This window comes from Ixodes scapularis, unplaced genomic scaffold (assembly GCF_016920785.2).
Source record: "Ixodes scapularis isolate PalLabHiFi unplaced genomic scaffold, ASM1692078v2 PGA_scaffold0__279_contigs__length_252992795, whole genome shotgun sequence".
Taxonomy (NCBI): Eukaryota; Metazoa; Arthropoda; class Arachnida; order Ixodida; family Ixodidae; genus Ixodes; species Ixodes scapularis.
This window is the reverse complement of record NW_024609835.1, coordinates 241,825,278-241,842,963: the sequence shown is the minus strand read 5'-3', so window position 1 is coordinate 241,842,963 and position 17,686 is coordinate 241,825,278. Positions and strand designations below refer to the sequence as shown.

The window sequence follows — 17,686 nt, the reverse complement described above, 5'->3', positions numbered from 1 at the left end:
GAATTGCCTCCGCCAATAGCTTTCGGGATTTGTAACCCAATTTTAAAGGTAAAAAGGACAAGCAGGCTTATAAAATGTACGGAAGCACGTCAATATCAGCCTAATTCAATGTCTTGTACACCAGGTAAACGAAGTCCAGCTCCTCGAAGAGCTTGCGGCGAACGAAGCCAAACGAAGAAACCGGTGCTGGGAAGCGAGCCGATGCGAGATCGCGGAGCGGAGTCCTCCCCCTGACGTCACGGTACACCTTACCCAATCAAGGCGCGGCGACCGCAGCGACGCTTGTGTTCGCTCTCGGGGCTAATAGTGTTCACAGCCTTATTGTAAAATATAAAAAGTGACAAGCGTCACTGCACGCTTCTTGAAAAAAAAAAAAAAAAAAAAAGACTCAATTTCTGTTTAGAGGCAGGGTTATTTATATTGTATACGAACACAAACCTCTAAAACCCGGGTGATGCTTGAAACCCTGCTTCAACTAGACCGATCCGGAACGTCTTGGAGCTGGTGATTCCTTCCTCAGCTGCCTTGTTTTAAGAGTGATTATCCAAAATCAATTTTATTTTACCAATAACGACACACACTGTAAAGTAAAACAAAACAATAATTACGTGAATAAAATTAGTTTTAGAGGTGGTGACTTTTATCCTCCTGGTGATCGCTTGCAAATATGCAAGGTTAGATTCATTCCAACGCTACGTATTGTCTGCGACCTTTGTATGCTGCATAGGCAAGTCATAAAGCGCAATTTAATATTATACCCTTTCCAAAAATTCATCAATCAACACTGGCGGCGTCCATATTTTGGGTGCCGCTTCGTGCACGAAGCTTGTGATTGGGCTCCAGTTTTCGCCGAGTGCTGAAGCAGTACTTGTGTCCTATGCATGCTTAAAAGTGACGCCAAGAGAAAAAGGTCCTGGATAATCGACGCAGCAGGTTTTGGACGCTCTACCGCTTTATTTTCATCCATGTATTCCGGAATATGTATTGCTCTTTCTTGGAGACAGAGCTTGCTGTCACGACTGTAACTTGGCGATGTTCTTATAAATCCAGGCAGTGTAGGCTGACACCCTGGTGTAGATGACCGGAACCAAGCCACAGGGAGCGCCGTACGAGACCACGCCGACAAGGATGGATGAACCGCTTTCCTTCTGCACGGCTGGACCGCCGAAGTCACCCTATATACATTGAACAAACAGTGAGTGCGCAGGCGAGCTGGTGGATGTTGATCGTGATGTAGAATACCATAGACTGTGGTAAAAGCTGGGAAACTTGGTCGTAGATATAGCTAGACGGGGAAAAAGAACGTCTCAAACTCATCTACTGCGCCCATTTCCTCAAAACCTTATATATCCACAACCTAATCACCGATCACCGAAGTCACAAAGTCAACCTTTGTTATACAATCCTACACAGCTGTGTTTGAGACGTTCTCCTTCTTTTCCTTGTCTTCGTCGTCTGTCATTACCTCAGTCTCGGGCTTTTCACTAAAATGTTTAATCCAACACACTCTGATCTTCACTTGAACCGTAAACTGTGACCTCAATTCCAAACTGAAAACTTTGGGATCTTGAACAAACGAATCCCACCGACCCACTTCCCTTCCAGGGGGAGTCTGAAAGGGCTGTGCTTTATCTAAACGAGAACTGATATGTCCTCCGATTAAACCCTTGCCCGCAAAATGACTCATTGCACGTTCACCTACAACTGCAAAAAAAGAAAGAAAAAAGAGACAAAAATATTACATTTAAAGAAACTTCTTGTAATTACTTTCGAGTTGCATCGAAGCATGGCTTATACAGTTACCGATGGATTTGCTACGAATGGCCTTTCTCATGAACCTCTCAGTGTTGTTACGCTCTTTGTGCACAATGTCAGTGTGCGACCAAAGTGCCATACAATCGTTGTACTCACTAATGTTTTAGCAATCTCTGAATGGGGTGCGTTTACTTTTACATTTCTTTCGTGCTCTATCAATTTATCATTTACGCTCCTTTCCGTTTGACCACTAGAATGCGGTTTCAAGTATGTCGGTAAAACGGCAAGGTGTGTAAATGAAAGATTGTTAGAGCACAAAAAAAAATGTAAAAGCAATCCCCTGTGTAGTTTGAACTAGGTTATTAGTTATGAGATAAAAACAGCAAGAACCCGGAAAGTATCCTTTGCTCTATGTCGTACCAAGGTTATAAAATACCATAGCATCACGTGTGTATTTTAGAAAAACATGCTCTGCGTACATCCAGTTCGCCCATTCATTTGGGTCACCCTTCGTATATACAGACCGATATACCCTTAGCAAAAAGAGACCGTACTTCAAACGAAGTTGAAATATATTGAATATGAATATTAATTTTGCATTTATTATGTATAATTTTGTCCGCATTCGAAATACGCGCGTAAGGTGTTCAAATATATCATAATAATGAATCAAAAAAGATTTTAGATATACCAAAAATATAATTCCTTCCCACTCAGGTTGCCATTTGTGTACTAAAAACCGGCTACACAATTTTTTTAATTCTTTATTTTTGGATTTTGTTAGCAAATGGTGTCCCTGTGGCATTTGAAGGCACTACTAAATACATCCCACAACTACACATTAGAAACGAACGCAAACACCATGACGAACTGAACACCTGATCCACAGTCCCGTTGACTGCTCCAGAGCCTTATATAGCCTACATATTGAAGGTAATCATTTGGCCGGTGACCACCTCTGCACTTATTAAGGTCCCAAGTATTCGACCTTCTCCTCGGGAGTCTGTGAAAAGGCAACAGTGTTTTGAAGTTCGTGGACGATATCTCTTACTAATAGGCATTGGTACAACTAATAATAATTCGGCGCAGTCGCTAAAATAATATCCCCACAAACGGCTCCTGGAAGAAATGTTATGGCTTCTCTGTGTAGCCCCCCTCCGGAAGAAGCGAGTCAAGTAGTTTCCCTTTAAAATACTGTAAACGACTTCATTTTCGTGCGGACCTAATTTTCGCAAAGTTCGCGAATCGCCTAAAATTCCGAAAATTAGGTCCCACTAACAATTCCGAGAAAATGTAAAAAAACATTAAAATCTATATTGCGATCCCAGCGCGTCGCGAAAATTAGAATTTTGAAATATTCCAAAACTGCAACTTTGACCTAAATCGCGAAATATTGAGCCCGCAAAAAATAAATATTTTACAGTAGTTATTTTGCTTTTTTTACTAGTTGACTGTTTAATATGGTCGTTAATGTCACCATAATAAAGTCACTACTCACATCACGTAGAATGGTGAGTATACACATTCAGTCAACAAACATTGTGCTAACAAAACCACGCCAAACATATCTGCTCACAGCACTTGTTGAAGCTTTGCAGCATCAGCAAGTGTTGTGGTTGTAGTTCCCGAACCCGGTTTGTGATTGGTCTGCAAAAAACTCATCAGGTGTGTTCTTGATAGAAAAAAGGAAACGAGAACATTAAACGGGCTGATTTATCGGTGCGATGCTGCGCAACTCAATTGACAAACTAATCAAATGTTGTATATAGGCGCTTCAGTGTACTCCACATCTGGTTGAAGTGAACTTCTAGAAGGCGAGCTTTTCAATAATACTTTGGTAGTTTAAGTCAAACAACACGTATTGCAGTAAAAAGGTACTTAGAGTATAACACAACAGTATTTACGATTTTCAGGTATTTAAAGAGTATTCTGCACGTATTTTTGATCGCTCCATTTTTTTTAGGGTTGGAGTATATTTTGCATGAATTAAATAAATATATCAAGAAATCTATGTGAAAGGTATTTTGTGCCTACTAATTTAGTATTTACATATTTCAGAACGCATGAAGGGAACTTCAAATGTATTTTAAAAATATTTTTAGAAGTATGTTTTAGTACTAAGTAAAAAACAAACAAAACAAGTTTATATTTTCGGTCTATTTTTCGTGTACTTACAATTATGAACTGTATTTCAAATACACTCAAATTAGAATGGGGTATATTTCAAACGTATTAATTTTCGCTAAAGGTATCCAAGTCACTGCATGAATAACGCGTTACTTAAAATGGTATCATTGCATTTAAAACCTCATCTAAAGATTAACCTTGAATTAACGAAATGTGCCTGCTTGCAGTTAGATATTCGACACTGTAGCCCGTCATTTATGTGTAGGGCAGACCGTCGTAGCCCTCATTTGGAAGTTTGATATTTCATTCAAGAGAGATTCGAGAACCCTACACTACTGCAATTCGCGCGAGACAAGCCTGAACCTGCCAGAAGTCCCTCACCTGGCACGAGTCCCTCCCGGGGCTTGCGGCGCAGAACATGATCTTGGAATTGTAACTTTCCTGAGTTTGCCGGGTACATATCATAGGCGGTCTTACAGGAACTGATAGAGCGAGCAGATGCGAAGAAGTTGGTCTGCCTGAAATAAGAGCACTCATGATTAGATTTATCTTTATGTAAAAAAGTCTATGAGAATTTATTTTTAATTTTTATACTAAAATGTTAGCAAAAAAAGTGAGACATGCCTGCCAAGGAATAGCCAGAGCTGGCAGAACATTTCCCTTAATCTAACCTTATATTTGATTTTTCCCAAACGCTATCGATAAGAGTTTAAGGAACTGTTTCACGAAACTCTATTTTATAGCTGCTGATTCATTTTGTTGCCCCTCATGGTCAGCAGGAAACTGTGAAAGCAGCAATCACGCTTGTAAATACAGTTCGGTCTAACTTTCATGAGAAAGGAATAGATCCGTGGAAACCAAGGACCCACAAATTCCTTCACCAGTATAGCCCTAAGGAAATACCAGACTCTGGGAAGGATCCAAGGTTATGGAGCGTTCACTTATTGTTGGCTCGCAACCTAAAATACTGTTCGTCTTTGCTTTATTTTTTAATTTCTTAATCGCCAGATTTGTATCTGCTGTAAAATTCTGGAAGAATTCTCGTTCTATGAATGATGAAATTTAATGTTTATTTTGTTCCTGCGAAAAATAAAGGCTGCGTCTTAAACGGAAGGAAAGATATACAAGATAGTGAGCGATGAGAAACTGAGTTGGTCAAGAAGAAGCCCGTCACGAAGTACGGGCACTAAGGGTGTGACGTGTTCGTTTTGCTTATTTTATTGCTTTTAACCAACAGCTTGACCTACACTCTTATTCACAAGAGTAAAATGCAGCTGCAATTTACGAAATACACAAATAAAAAATCTTAACCAACAAATCAACATTTCTTTCTTTTCTGTTCTTCTCTAATAAACTAAGTAAATGTATAAAGGAGTGAGCGAACGATTAGTTAAAACAAGTAAATGATAAATAATTTAAATATTGCATTTACTATACATTAATACAAAACTAAATCATACGGGTCTACGCAAAAAAAAAAAAAGCCTGAAACAATGATGCTGATACGACCCGTAAAAGAAAAAAGAATACATAACTGTTGGAGGGCAAACAAGTCAGTAATTCCAGCAAAGCGAAGCTACTAGTTAATGTAAATAAAACATGTCAAGGCTATAAACTATACCAGCCGGAGCAGTCAGCTCGATAAAAACGGAAGCTTCTAAAATCGGTAAGCAAAATAAGCATATTACATGAAAGAGAAAGCATCATAGTACCTCGGGAGAAACATTTTCGAGTAATGTTTCTATACGTATTAAATTTTAGGACGTCGTATAGGACGACGTCGAGGACGACCTAAAAGAGGACGTCTAGGACGACTTCTAGGGCAACCTCGAGGACGACACCTAGAGTAACCTCAAGGACCACTTCTAGGACGACCTTTAAATACAACGCTTAGAGGACGACGTTTAGGATAACGTCCAAAACTACAGCCAGGACGACTTCTAGGACGACCTCGAGGACGACCTCAAGAACGACGTCTAGGGCGACCTCAAGGGTGGCCTTAAGGACGACGTTGAAAATGATGCTTAGAGGACGACGTCGAGAACGACGCCTAGAAAAGGACACCTAAGGAGGCTGTGGCTTATATGCGTGAGCAGCCACGTTTGCCTGCGGAAGCCGCCGTAGATGTAGACACTGCTGCCGATGTCGAGGCCGTATATGTAGACGCGGTCGCCTCACAGTACATCGCACGACGCACACAATAAGCACAGATGAAATCCGAAGAGTGCCTTTTGCACATGGCGCTCCGGTGGTGACATCACACTGATGACGTATGATGACGCTTGCTGACATCACGCTAAACGACGCTTGATGACCTATTTTTACGGCCATCTTTCGGGCACAACACCGGCGCCGCCGTTTGTTTTTCACGTACTGTGACATGTGAGGTCGTCCTAGATGTCTCGGACGACCTCTAGGACGACATCATCTTAAAGTCCTAGAGTTCTAGGACGACTTCTAGGATGAAGCTAAGGATGGTGTCGTCTTTGATCACACGATTGAGTGGTGCGTGCCGCGCCATTGCATTTTTACGGCCCTTTACTTTGATCTTCCACTCAATGGGGCAAGTAAGGCTTTCGCGTTAAAACGCGTGAGCAATCTTTGAATATAGAAATAGTTCTTGCAAGCAAATATGGCAATACCGCGAGCTGCAGCAAAGTTTTCAGTATAACTAAATAGGACTGTATATTTCGTTCTTCAAATGAACGTGGTTGCAGAGTTCACTATTAAATTTCTGCTACACGTATTCTAGAGCTTTGAGAGTGTGTATAGTCTAGGCAGTATCGTGTTATACGAGAAAAGTCTCCATTTTCCAAAATTAAAAAGAAATTCGAACTGCAAAACAAACGAAAACACAAAGCACATGTCACTCTACTACGACAACACACACTGCTCAATAATATTTCCACAAATGTGAGTGACGAGAGGATGAACAGTGAACTGAAAATAAAGGTTTAATCGGCGAACTTGTGCCAAACAAAACAAAGAACGAGCAGGCAGCGTAAAAACGGGTGGCGTAACAGCGGCGTAAAAGCAAGCGAGAGCGAGACTGACTCGGGGGGACAAGGTCCCGGCGGCTCCTTATGTAGTCTGCGTCGGAATCGCGAAAATTCGGCCCAGAAGGTTCGAGCGTCGAGCAATCGGGGTGAGAATGAACAGTCACTTTCGAGAACAAGAAACTAAGACGCTATGATAAAAGTGACGCCCTAAGTATGAATAAACGCGGATCTCTTAGAATTTCCTGACCGGCCGGAGCTTGCTTAGCCGTGCGCGCGGCAATATCCCATTGCTTCTCAAAACTTTCGCACGCAAATTTTACACTAAACGTCACCCTTTTAATTTCTGTAAAAAGCTACTAATTTTGCTCTTTAGCTAATTTTAAAGTCTTAAGTAATCCTAGCAAGCAGTTGATTTCATAAAAAAGTATAGTGTTTCATTTATTCTGTAATCAGTTGTCAACAAAAGAATAAAAATGTGAAAACTTTACTAATGCGGTTTGCGAGGGGGAGTAACCCCCCATTCACACCGGAAGCGGATCCGCGTTCGCGAAGCGGTTGCGAACGCGGTTGTATAAAGATCCAGTGCAAATGCACGCGCATCTGATGTCATCAAATGCGCGTGCAATTGTACTGAATCCTTATACAACCGCGTTCGCAACCGCTTTGCGAACGCGCATCCGCTTCCAGTGTGAATGAGCCCTTAGGCAGCCAGAGAGACATAAGATGGCGGGCTAATGGTAACGATAAGTCGAATGATTAAGTACAACTTGTTTATTATACTTCTAATTAACGAAAATAAACACATGTTTACAACTATAAAATGACTAAGAGGCATTGAAAGCAACTATAGAAGTCAATTTGAAAAATAAAAGTGTTACGCGAATGAAAAGTGCTGTGGGTGCGCTAAAGTTACCACTGGTGCAACGGGCGCAATGCTGGTGGTTGGAAACTGCGGATGGTAGGAAACGGGACAAACGCGCGGGTGCGTTTTTCCACCACTAGCATTGCTTTCTTGCACTGGTGGTGGCCTTAGCGCACTACCGCGAAACACATGCGCCCCAAATATTTCTATAATTAGCCATTTAGTGGTTATCGATGACGTTTAGCAAGTGTCTGTATGGAACCACATCTTTATCTTCAGTAATTGGGAAGTTAAGGAAAGAATTTTAGTTAATTAACCGCCTTATCATCACGATTATTTCTTATATTATGTCCCCCTGGCCCTGATCGCATAACTCACACAGATCGTATTACTATAGAAGGCATACACGGGACGTCATTTTGTTGGACGTTGTTCGCTACGTATTCTCGAAATTACGCCGGTCGTGCTCAAAATGATGCTCGAGGAGAACTTTTTTTGGGATTTCAAAAGAAGCGAACACCGCGCCGCGTGCTGAGCTTTGATCGGTGCTGAAGCTTCGCGAGTGCACGGGTAGCCATAGCCTCGACTTCACTGCCTGCTAGGAATGCACCAGTGTGCACGTTCAACGTCAGTTCTACACAATCACAATCGTTGTTTCTGGGAGTCGATAAATGGGATCATGTTCTGAGGACGAGCTGTCAACAACGTTCAGCAATATGGCGTCTCGTGACCTTTAAAAAAAAAAAAAAATGAAAGACGTTTACAACACCCTGTAACGCCGAATTGGAGCGCAGCTCTTGAGGAGGAAAAGGGAAGGGTACTTACTGACAGGAGGGTATTCCCCTCCTCCCTCCTCTTCCTGCTCCTTGACCTTCTTTTCCCTTCCTCCTCCTCTCGTCCTCCTTCACCCCGTCCTCCCTCATTCCTGAAGCTGCTCCCCTCCTCTCCTCCTCCCCTCCCTCCTCTCCTCCCTACTCTACCCCCTCTCCTCCCTCCTTCCCCTCCTCCTCGCCTCCCCTTCGTCCTTCTCCTTTTTCTCCCCCTCCCCCCCGTCGTCCCCGCGCTTTTCATCATGGGACATCTTCCATAATGCACCGCGCGGTTACGCCGACGGCGACGGCGACGCCAACGGCGACGGCGACGCCAACGGCGACGGCGACGCCGCTGAAGCCGCAGCTGGGCGCTTAAGAGCTGCGCTCTAAAAGGTCTCCTGGTCGGTTCCATTTTCAGCGCTCGTGTGTATGGCGCGCGTTCTGCTTGCTTTCCGAAGCAAAGAACATGAGCGTGCTGGGCTGAGGACTTGTAAACATTTCAATGTTGTTCTCGAGCAGGGAGTGCAAGCGCGTCCGCAAGACGCGACCATCTTATGCTGGCTGCACCATCCACGCGATACGACCATAAAAGCGGGGCTGGAATGTCCGATTGTGCGCGTGCCACGTTCCAATAAAAGCATGTGTCAGCATCTGTAAATTGACGATAACAGAAAGTCAGAGGAAAAGGAAAAAAAAGAAAAAAGAAAAAGGAAATAATTATGCAACTCAAGGCGTCAGCGCCCCATCAATCATACCTTTCTGCTTTGTGATCTGTATTGCTTTCGTTCATAGCCTCCGTGAGCAGGCATGTTTCCCTTAGCGAAGCCGAAGCTACTTGCAAAACGTGTTCCCCTGAACTATGCTCGCACTGCAGGAGCGCACGCACTTGGCAAAAAAAAAAAAAAAAAAAAAAACTTTTAGCGGTTTTTAGTTGACTTTGTGTGGTCGGAGGCTTATCTTGTCCTTTTATCTGGCTGAAAGATTTTTCGTTTGTAATGTTTTTGGGCCTATGTTTGGCTTAGTGTATTCCGGGTGGTATGTTGTCATTGGTTGACTTGGTTGGTGGTGTGTGGACGTGGTGTGTATAAAAGTGCATGCGATGGAATAAAATCCTTAGCTGTGTTTGAGACGTCGCCTCCTTGTGGCCTCTTTTCTTCTCGTCCCTTTTCCGAAATACCCCAGTCTCGGGTTAAACAAAACTATGACTAAAAGCTCGGAGCTCTCTCTCTTGTAGCATCCGCTCGCTGACACTTATAGTGATAAGGAGTTAAAAAAAAAATCTATTGTTGTGCATGGACCTTTTTCGAAAAGTGTTCTGCGCACGCGCGAGCGCCCGATGCCAAGCGGCGGAACTCGGCACCAAAAAATCGAGAAAATTCGGAAATAGGCTGTGGGATCAGCGAGTAGAACACGTAATTGCTGCATGTATATAATTGTGCTACACAAACAAAGAAAGTGGATAGAAGAAAAAACACGACGTTTGGGTGGACGCCACGGATGCTCCTCTTTAAAGTCACGTTGGGCACGCGCCGCAGCTAAGAGAGCGAAGGAACTGATAGCGTAGCTCCCGTTATCGATTGGTAGCGCAGGTAGGTCACTTCCTCCATTTTTTGTTCGTGCAGCCCCCGCCTGGTGCCGTCGGTATGTGGAAAAGGTCCGTTGCAATGACGCATGTTTGAAACGCAAACCACACATATTCTATTTTGCTTGCCTGGCTGAACTTGAGAGTTACGGGCTTATAGCCTTATTTTTTTAGTGGGATTATAAAACGATATCGGGTTGGAATGTTCGTGACTTTGCAGAGGCGTACTGGTGCTAGTCTGACCCAAGTATACTCGCACTAACCGCGCCTGATTCAGAAGCTTCTTTTATGCGGTGAAATATCGAGAATAAAAGTGGAATATTTCTTTCAACCTTGGCTTCGCAAAGCTTGATGACGTAAATGTGGGGTTAAAACCACCCGCCTGACGACAGTCGAGCATGGCTCATGGATTGGACCATAAAGTTATTACAATAAACTCTAGATGCTCAGCTGGCGCTAGTGTCTACGGGACTTCCGGTTGCAAATTGAAGCATACAGCAAACAGTCTACTTTACCAGTCTTCCTGTGTATTCCCATGGGAAAACGTAGGTGATATGTTTCTCTTCGCCAGGGAAAAAATAGAAATCAGCGTAGTTCCTTTACTCGTAACGGGTACTATGTAGCTTTATTCAGATTATAAGAAGAGTAATTTATTCAGTTAATGCTTTTTGTTTATTACTGAGCAATGTTTAAGTTACTAAAAATTGAGGCCTAGGCCTATGTTGTACAGCGTGATAAGTCAATACAAGCCCGAAATTCAAGCAAAAAACATGAAAGACTTTTACAATTCTCTGAAACGCCGAATTGAGCGCAACTCTTAAGGAGGAGGAGGAAGGGGAAACGAAGGGAAGGGTTTGCGCCTCCTCCTTCCCAGCTAAATTTAGTGGGAATACTGGCAATGTTAGATGCGTGGTCGTCACGTAACGCCACGCGTGACGTCACACGTCACATGTTTCTCATAATGACGTCGCACGAGGGAAACGTTTTGACGTTACCCTCGTAACCACCGTGATATGCCATCTCCATTCTAGGCTAAGCCCTGACAAAATTTAGCCCCCGTGAGGGTTACCCTTAGAAGGGTAACCATCACGAGGGTAGCCCTCACGGGGGTAACCCTCACGGGGGTTACGCTCACGAGGGTAACTAGTGAGGGTGACTCTCACGAGAGTAACCCTCTGGGGTAGCCCACGCGGGGGTTATCCTCACGAGGGTAGCCCTCGTGACGTCACGTGTGATGTCACACAACCCATAATGCAACGCGCGTTTACGCCGACGCCGCTTAAGCCAAAAAGGGGCGCCTAAGAGCTGCGCTCTAAAAGAACATTTAAAAAGTGCGTAGAGTTTATTCAAGCTGTAATAGCATTCAGACGGCTGAAACGCAGTTTGTTACTAATGCACAGTTTGTTACAAATGTAATAAGTGGTCTTCGTTCCGTAACACCATGTTTCGTTTTTGTCTGTTTTGATTGTTTCATTTGGCATATATTAGCATTCTTTTGGTATTTCGTCAAGCTGATTCACTCTGTGTACTTCATAGCATAGGCTATACGCAAAATACGTGCCCTCTAACAGCAGTCCGCAACGTCATCATGTATTATACAAGTGCATTGGGCTATTTTAACGCAGTGTTCAACGCCATGAATTCCAAAGAAAAACGCTCTCAGTGAAACATATTTTTGTGCATCCGATGGTAAAACGTTCCAAACTATTTATTCTGTCACAACACTAAGCAAAATTTGCTCTTATAATCGAACGCGAAGAGAAAACGCATTTGCGTTTTTCCGTAGGAATGCATCACCGGAAGTCAAATTTAGACTGCTTGCTGTCTGCTTCAAAATGCAACAGCACACTAGCGCCACGTGAATCTCCAGCGTTTATTGTTACAACCCTATGGATTGGACACGAGAACTGGGTGTCTAATCGGGTACTGGCTCGTGTCCAACCATTGCAATGATGAGAATAGCTGAACTCTAACAATGCGAGCCTAGCACGGTTTTTTTTACTCTGCCAACCCTAGTGCTTGGTTATGATTAACGTTGGGCGGCATAGGAAAAGCACCAGGCCACGTGGCCGCTTGTTGTGGCTCTGATTTGAGGGGATGGACGATGCTCATATTTCTCGAATTTTTTTTTGCCGACTGCCAGTTCCTAAAAAGGAACACTAAGGCAAGTTTATTCAGTTATTAACGTTACGGAGTGATTCTAAGTAGTATTTAGCGAAAGTAGTAAAATCGTTTTATGGCTCCTTTAATAAAAGGAGCCGACGCCGGGCATCAGGCGATTTTGCCCTCGTCATATTCTATTTTGTTAATCGCTTTTGTTTGTTCCTGGATGTGCTACTTGTTGATACTTGTCATGAAAGGGATCGGTGGCCGAGTGTGGCAGCGGAGCGCACACCAGCTCGGAGCACGGGAAGCGGAAGCTCGCGCTGCGGCCGATCTCACCAAGCATTGGCGCATGCGTGACGCCGCCATAACTTTAGTTCATAGGGGACAGGCGGCAGTGCACGATACGGCTCGTGCAGTCTCATGCTCTGATCGCGCAAAGCTTCAGCGAGGTTGTTGCACGTGCAGAAAGACTAAAGTTCCCTGGATGAATCCCGGCAGCGGTGGCGTAGCCAAACTTGCTGGTGAGATCGGTCAATTCCCTCCTCTGCCCGTTTCGATCTGGATGAGCATCGTACCAGCGTGAAGTCGTGAATCACTACTGTGTAGTGCAGATTAAAGACTCCAGGCTAACGTTTATACAGCACTGGCTAAACGTCTCGTCAACAGCTGAGAGACAAGTCGCTAGTTGAGGCAGACTAACTTCAGGCTGCGTAAACATGCACACGAAAACGCTTCCTTTCATGAGTAATTGAAAGCTCCTAAAGGGCTGATCTTTGTCAACGCTTGTGCCCCATCCTTCTCAAAACAATACTGAATTTTTAGTGTTCTATCGACATCATAAACTACTGAAATGGTAGACGACCAACTGTCATTCAACTCACGTTGGTGACAGCTATACTTCGTTTCAGCCTTAGTCCACTAGTCACTAGATTTTTTCTGTTTATGATTGGTTCAACGATGATAGAACGCGTGCAGAAACACGACGAACATCAGGATGATGTGCTTCTGACGCTGTCTGATTAGATCAATCGGCTAGTAGCGTCGGCATAGGAGCACAGGGCTGACCCAAAAGGGCCCTCTTATGCCAATTGTGAAGAAGCTAAGCGACCAAAACAGTCAGCAGCAAAACCTAAGGGCCAGTTGTAATTGCATCGAAATAGAAATGCCTAAACGTGTCCATACCCGGAAGGAGCTAACTTGAGTGTGAGCCTTTGCATCGCACGTTAGCTCTGGCGAAATTTTGATAGTCACTGATTTCCTTCAAGACTGCTTCAGTGCATTTATAGACAGATTTGAACTACTAACGCACATTTCCAGTCACAATATTTTTTTTCGCGCATTCATTGAAGTTTGCAAACCGTCTGAGAGGCTGAGAGGATATATCATTTCGTAATATGGGGCAATATAGGAGCATCGCAGCTTCTTTGCGACGGGTTACAATACGTTCGGTGGTGTAAAACGGATGTTAGTTAAACTAACGCCAGCAAACAAAAATAATAATAAAACATACACGCTGAAATTAGTGTGCTTTTCTAGGGCGCCTACTCGGCTAGCCAGTTATACAACATCATCGTACTGTAGAGAGAGGGAAAATTGCAGCAATGTTGGCGAGCAAGACACGTGATCATAATAGGTCACGGCCCGGTGTTCTTATGTCGTCAGGGACTTAATAAAAGGTTTCCAGTCGCACAAGTGTGAAATTCGGTAGTCCTTAATGGTGAGAATTGTGCACCTGCCGTTGCCGATTTTGTGGCGTTCGAAAATATTGTCTTAAGCAAAAAGCAAGAAGAAAAAAAAAAAAACATTAATGAGTAGTTCTGAAGGTGCTAAAACTGACCTCAGCGCTGTCTCAATAGGCACCAAACCAGCAGCTGTAACAACTCGAGCCTCCATTACCGTGTGATATGGCTCCCCAGCCGGTGACTACAACGTTGCCCTTTAACGGGTGATCCTTGGCGGGAAGACAGACAGCGCCGATGTGCCACTGGCTCTTGGCAAAGTCAAAAGGGACATCCAACTTGAGCAAAGCTATATTGTTGACCAGGAATCGATACGACTCGTGAATGGCAATTTTTCGCACCTGCGGGCAATGACGAAAACGGTCCATTTATTCGTTACAATCGCATAATTCTCACTGGAGTATTAATTGATCAGTCCGTCCATTGAAATGAGATCTCCAGAGCCACTTCAAGTGCCGATAAAATTCTTGGTAAGCTATCGCTAGCAGACATGTTCACGTTACCCCCAAAAGTAATTAAATATCATTACTTTTTACTCTCTCAAAAAGTAAATAATAGTTTACTCGTTGCCGATTCTCAAAAAGGAACGCTTTACTTTACCTCAAAAGTAGCGAGTTACTTTTAACATTACTTTGGCGACCAAATAGACAACTGCTTTTGTTTTATGGTCTTTTGATATCTTTTTTTCAGTAGCCATTACACTTAAGCAGTAGTTGCTTCACGAAATTTTAATAAGTTATGTATCCCCGCTTCTTTGCGAATACATCTCCGGCGAGGCTGAAGAGCCGTTCTAAGGACGCGCTCGAATGAACGCCCGTGTTGTGCTTCACCAAGGCCTGGTGAATCTAGAAGTCCCCTCTATCAATTGTTCTCTCCTCTTCAAATGTTCGAAGTTCACAATGAGTTACGTGGCTTCCCGCGTTTGGCAACCTCCGGATTTACATTCGATCTGTAGTCAATTCCGGATGGTTCAACCGACGAACCGTATTGTGCTCGCTGGGTGAAGGATATTCCCAGGTGTAGAGTTCGACTGACGTGCTCAGCGATGAACGTTGCTATACTCTCATACTGTTTAATTGTTTTTTCGCGTTTTCCCATCTGCCTTTGTCGAAATAGACACATACTCATTTTAAGAATTAAAAACGAGTCTATTTTGTCGCCCACGTTACCCCTCAGACGTAACGAAATAGCGTTACTCGCTACATGGCCCTAAAATTAGCTAAGAACGTTACACGTTGCTGTCCTAAAAGGTAACTAAATGCGTTGCTAGTCGCCAAAAATGGAAACTAGCTAGAAAAAACTCGTTACTAGTAACGCGTTACGTAGATATCTAATCGGAAGTAAGGACATGGCTGGACCCTAGAAGGACCCTCCCACTCCATTCGCTAGCGTCAGACGAGAGGACCGAATTAAGCGGAGTTGTTCCGAATAGGTCTTGTGTTCCCAAGAAGAGTGGTTATTTTAATCATGGCTCGATTAATATTTTGTCCCGGTATATATAAATGATTTACTTATTTTACACTCCTCCCCGAAATGTCTTTGTATACCTAGACTCGCTTTCATCTGCAGAACCGTAGTGAAAACAAAGTCTGTTTCTGTTTTCGCTGAATGTTGCTAATTTGCCGAGTCACTTGTTGAATTAAGATATATGTTGGTGCATCGTATTAGGTCAAATGTATGTCATTCTATCAAGACATAGACGTTTCAAACGCTGCTGAAAGCATCATTTCCTCCTTCAACGACCAAATCTTGTAAGAACTACTGCGCGCAGCCCAACAATGAGGCTCAAGCCTGCCTTTTTACTTGACGTCACAACGAGAATAGAGCAAGCATAACTTCACCTCTTGTTGAACAGAGTGACTAATGGACACTCAGTCGTACAGTATCTCTCGCGTGTCCTAAACCTCAAAACGAAATTAACACTCTAAAAAGACGCCATCATTTTATAATGCTGTGACACTTACATGGCGCAGTTCGCAGTATATGGGCGGGTTATTGAGGTCCAAAATTCCAGCCTGGACTACAATATCCGCTGGATCTTGCCTTGGAAGGAAAGTACATTGCTCAGTGACATTTTCTTACCATGCAAACCGTATACGTGCCCGTTTACACAATATGCAGCTGTCACAACGATGTCGGGTTCGATGATAGATCCCCCACAAAAATATGTCTTGGTCTTGAGAGACACCTGCAGTGGAACAGAGAGCGGGGTAATAGTCTCGTTGATACCGACACCTCCATCACTCCTGTCTATCTCCCCCTCCCCCTTAAAAAAAAAAGAAGTAAATGTGTCCATAATGTAAGTTGCTCGTAATAACGAGGCAAAAAAAAAAAAGACGTTTGCAAAACTTTGTAACGCGAAATTAGAGCGCAGCTCCTAAAGTGGAGGTGGGGAGGGTACGGAGGCGAAGATATGCCCCTCCTCCTCCTTCGTACAATTCAAATTGGTGTTGAGGTCACGTGACGTCAGTTTTTCCGCTAAATCAAGCCGAGAAACTGGATTTGTTCATGGGTGACGTGACACCAAGTCATGTGACGTCATTTTCCCCGCTAAATTTAGCGGGAAAATTTACGTCACGGGACCGCAGCACCAATTCAATTTCTCGCTAAATTTGGCGGGGTGGTTACGCCGACGCCGCAAAACCCGGAAACGGGCACCTGAGAGCTGCGCTCTAAAAGCACACGTTTACCCAGTTCGTCGCCAAAATCGTTCTCTATACAAAGGGGTATTTGTGTTCGCATTAACGAGGCATGACTAATTCTGCATACGCCGTTATAAAATACCAGACGAGTCAGAAAACCGGCTAAATCTGTCGGATGAGTTCGATTGGGACGTTACTCTTCTACAGTTCTACGCGATGTACGCGTACTTCGAGAGATAACAAAAATACGGTTGCCGCCAGCTGAACAAACGCAGGTCGTTGCTTGTTATCATCACGGTTCTTGTTTCATTCTTCGCCTTTTTGATCGGCTAACGGCAATAGATAAAGCCATCATCGGCTGTGGAGCGATGAGATGGGACTCTGCATGACCTAAGATTCTGACGCTTCAAAAACGTATGATATGGCAGTGCCGAGCATCTTATTACGTCTCCGATGAGTTTAAGAACAAATCACAATGCAAGAGCTGTTAGGACATCCCACCCAGAGCTCTGTAACCTGCCAGTGACTCTATAGTTAGTCTTACCGTTCTCCTTTTCCTACAGAATAGGATAGGCATAATAATTCATTTAATGTATGAACGTAATTTCTGTATTATACAGGCTGCGCGCAGTCACACGCATTCACTCCTTCATAATTCCGAGTAAATTATAAGAAGCGACAAAGGTGATATGGAAGTTGTCGGTAATTGAATTTGTCCTTTATTTCGGAATTGCCGAGTTGTTTAAAGAAAATAATTAATTCACAGCTACCTATTTAGTGTTCGTTTCGTAAAGATGCCGTCGGTCAGCCTCTTCACGTTTAGAGATGAAACACTCACCGGTATGAAGAAGTGTACGCGTATTGTACTCAAGACTCTAAACAGTAAAGCAATAATTGTGGCCTCGCATGGGACAAGCAGACGACTCAAACCACGTTAGAACAGTGCCCGATACCGGTGGTAGTACGCTTACCTGCCAAGGAAATTCCCCTTCACTGGCATTGCTATATCCTGGGAGAAAGCGTCCACCTTTGAAGAGGCTCGCACCACATGTGTCACCTAAA

General features: G+C 43.7%; 1 protein-coding gene across 1 annotated transcript; it reads right to left on the bottom strand.

The window, feature by feature from the left end:
- Positions 1-975: 975 nt before the first annotated feature.
- On the bottom strand, positions 976-17,624 carry LOC8052885 (trypsin-1-like). Its single transcript, XM_042294501.1, has 5 exons — positions 17,596-17,624; positions 15,947-16,025; positions 14,140-14,323; positions 4,264-4,400; positions 976-1,175 (listed from the first exon to the last, which is right to left on the bottom strand). Exons 1-5 carry the CDS (start codon positions 17,622-17,624, stop codon positions 1,014-1,016), a joined length of 591 nt encoding a protein of 196 aa, XP_042150435.1. The 3' UTR covers positions 976-1,013.
- Between the last annotated feature and the right edge of the window lie 62 nt (positions 17,625-17,686).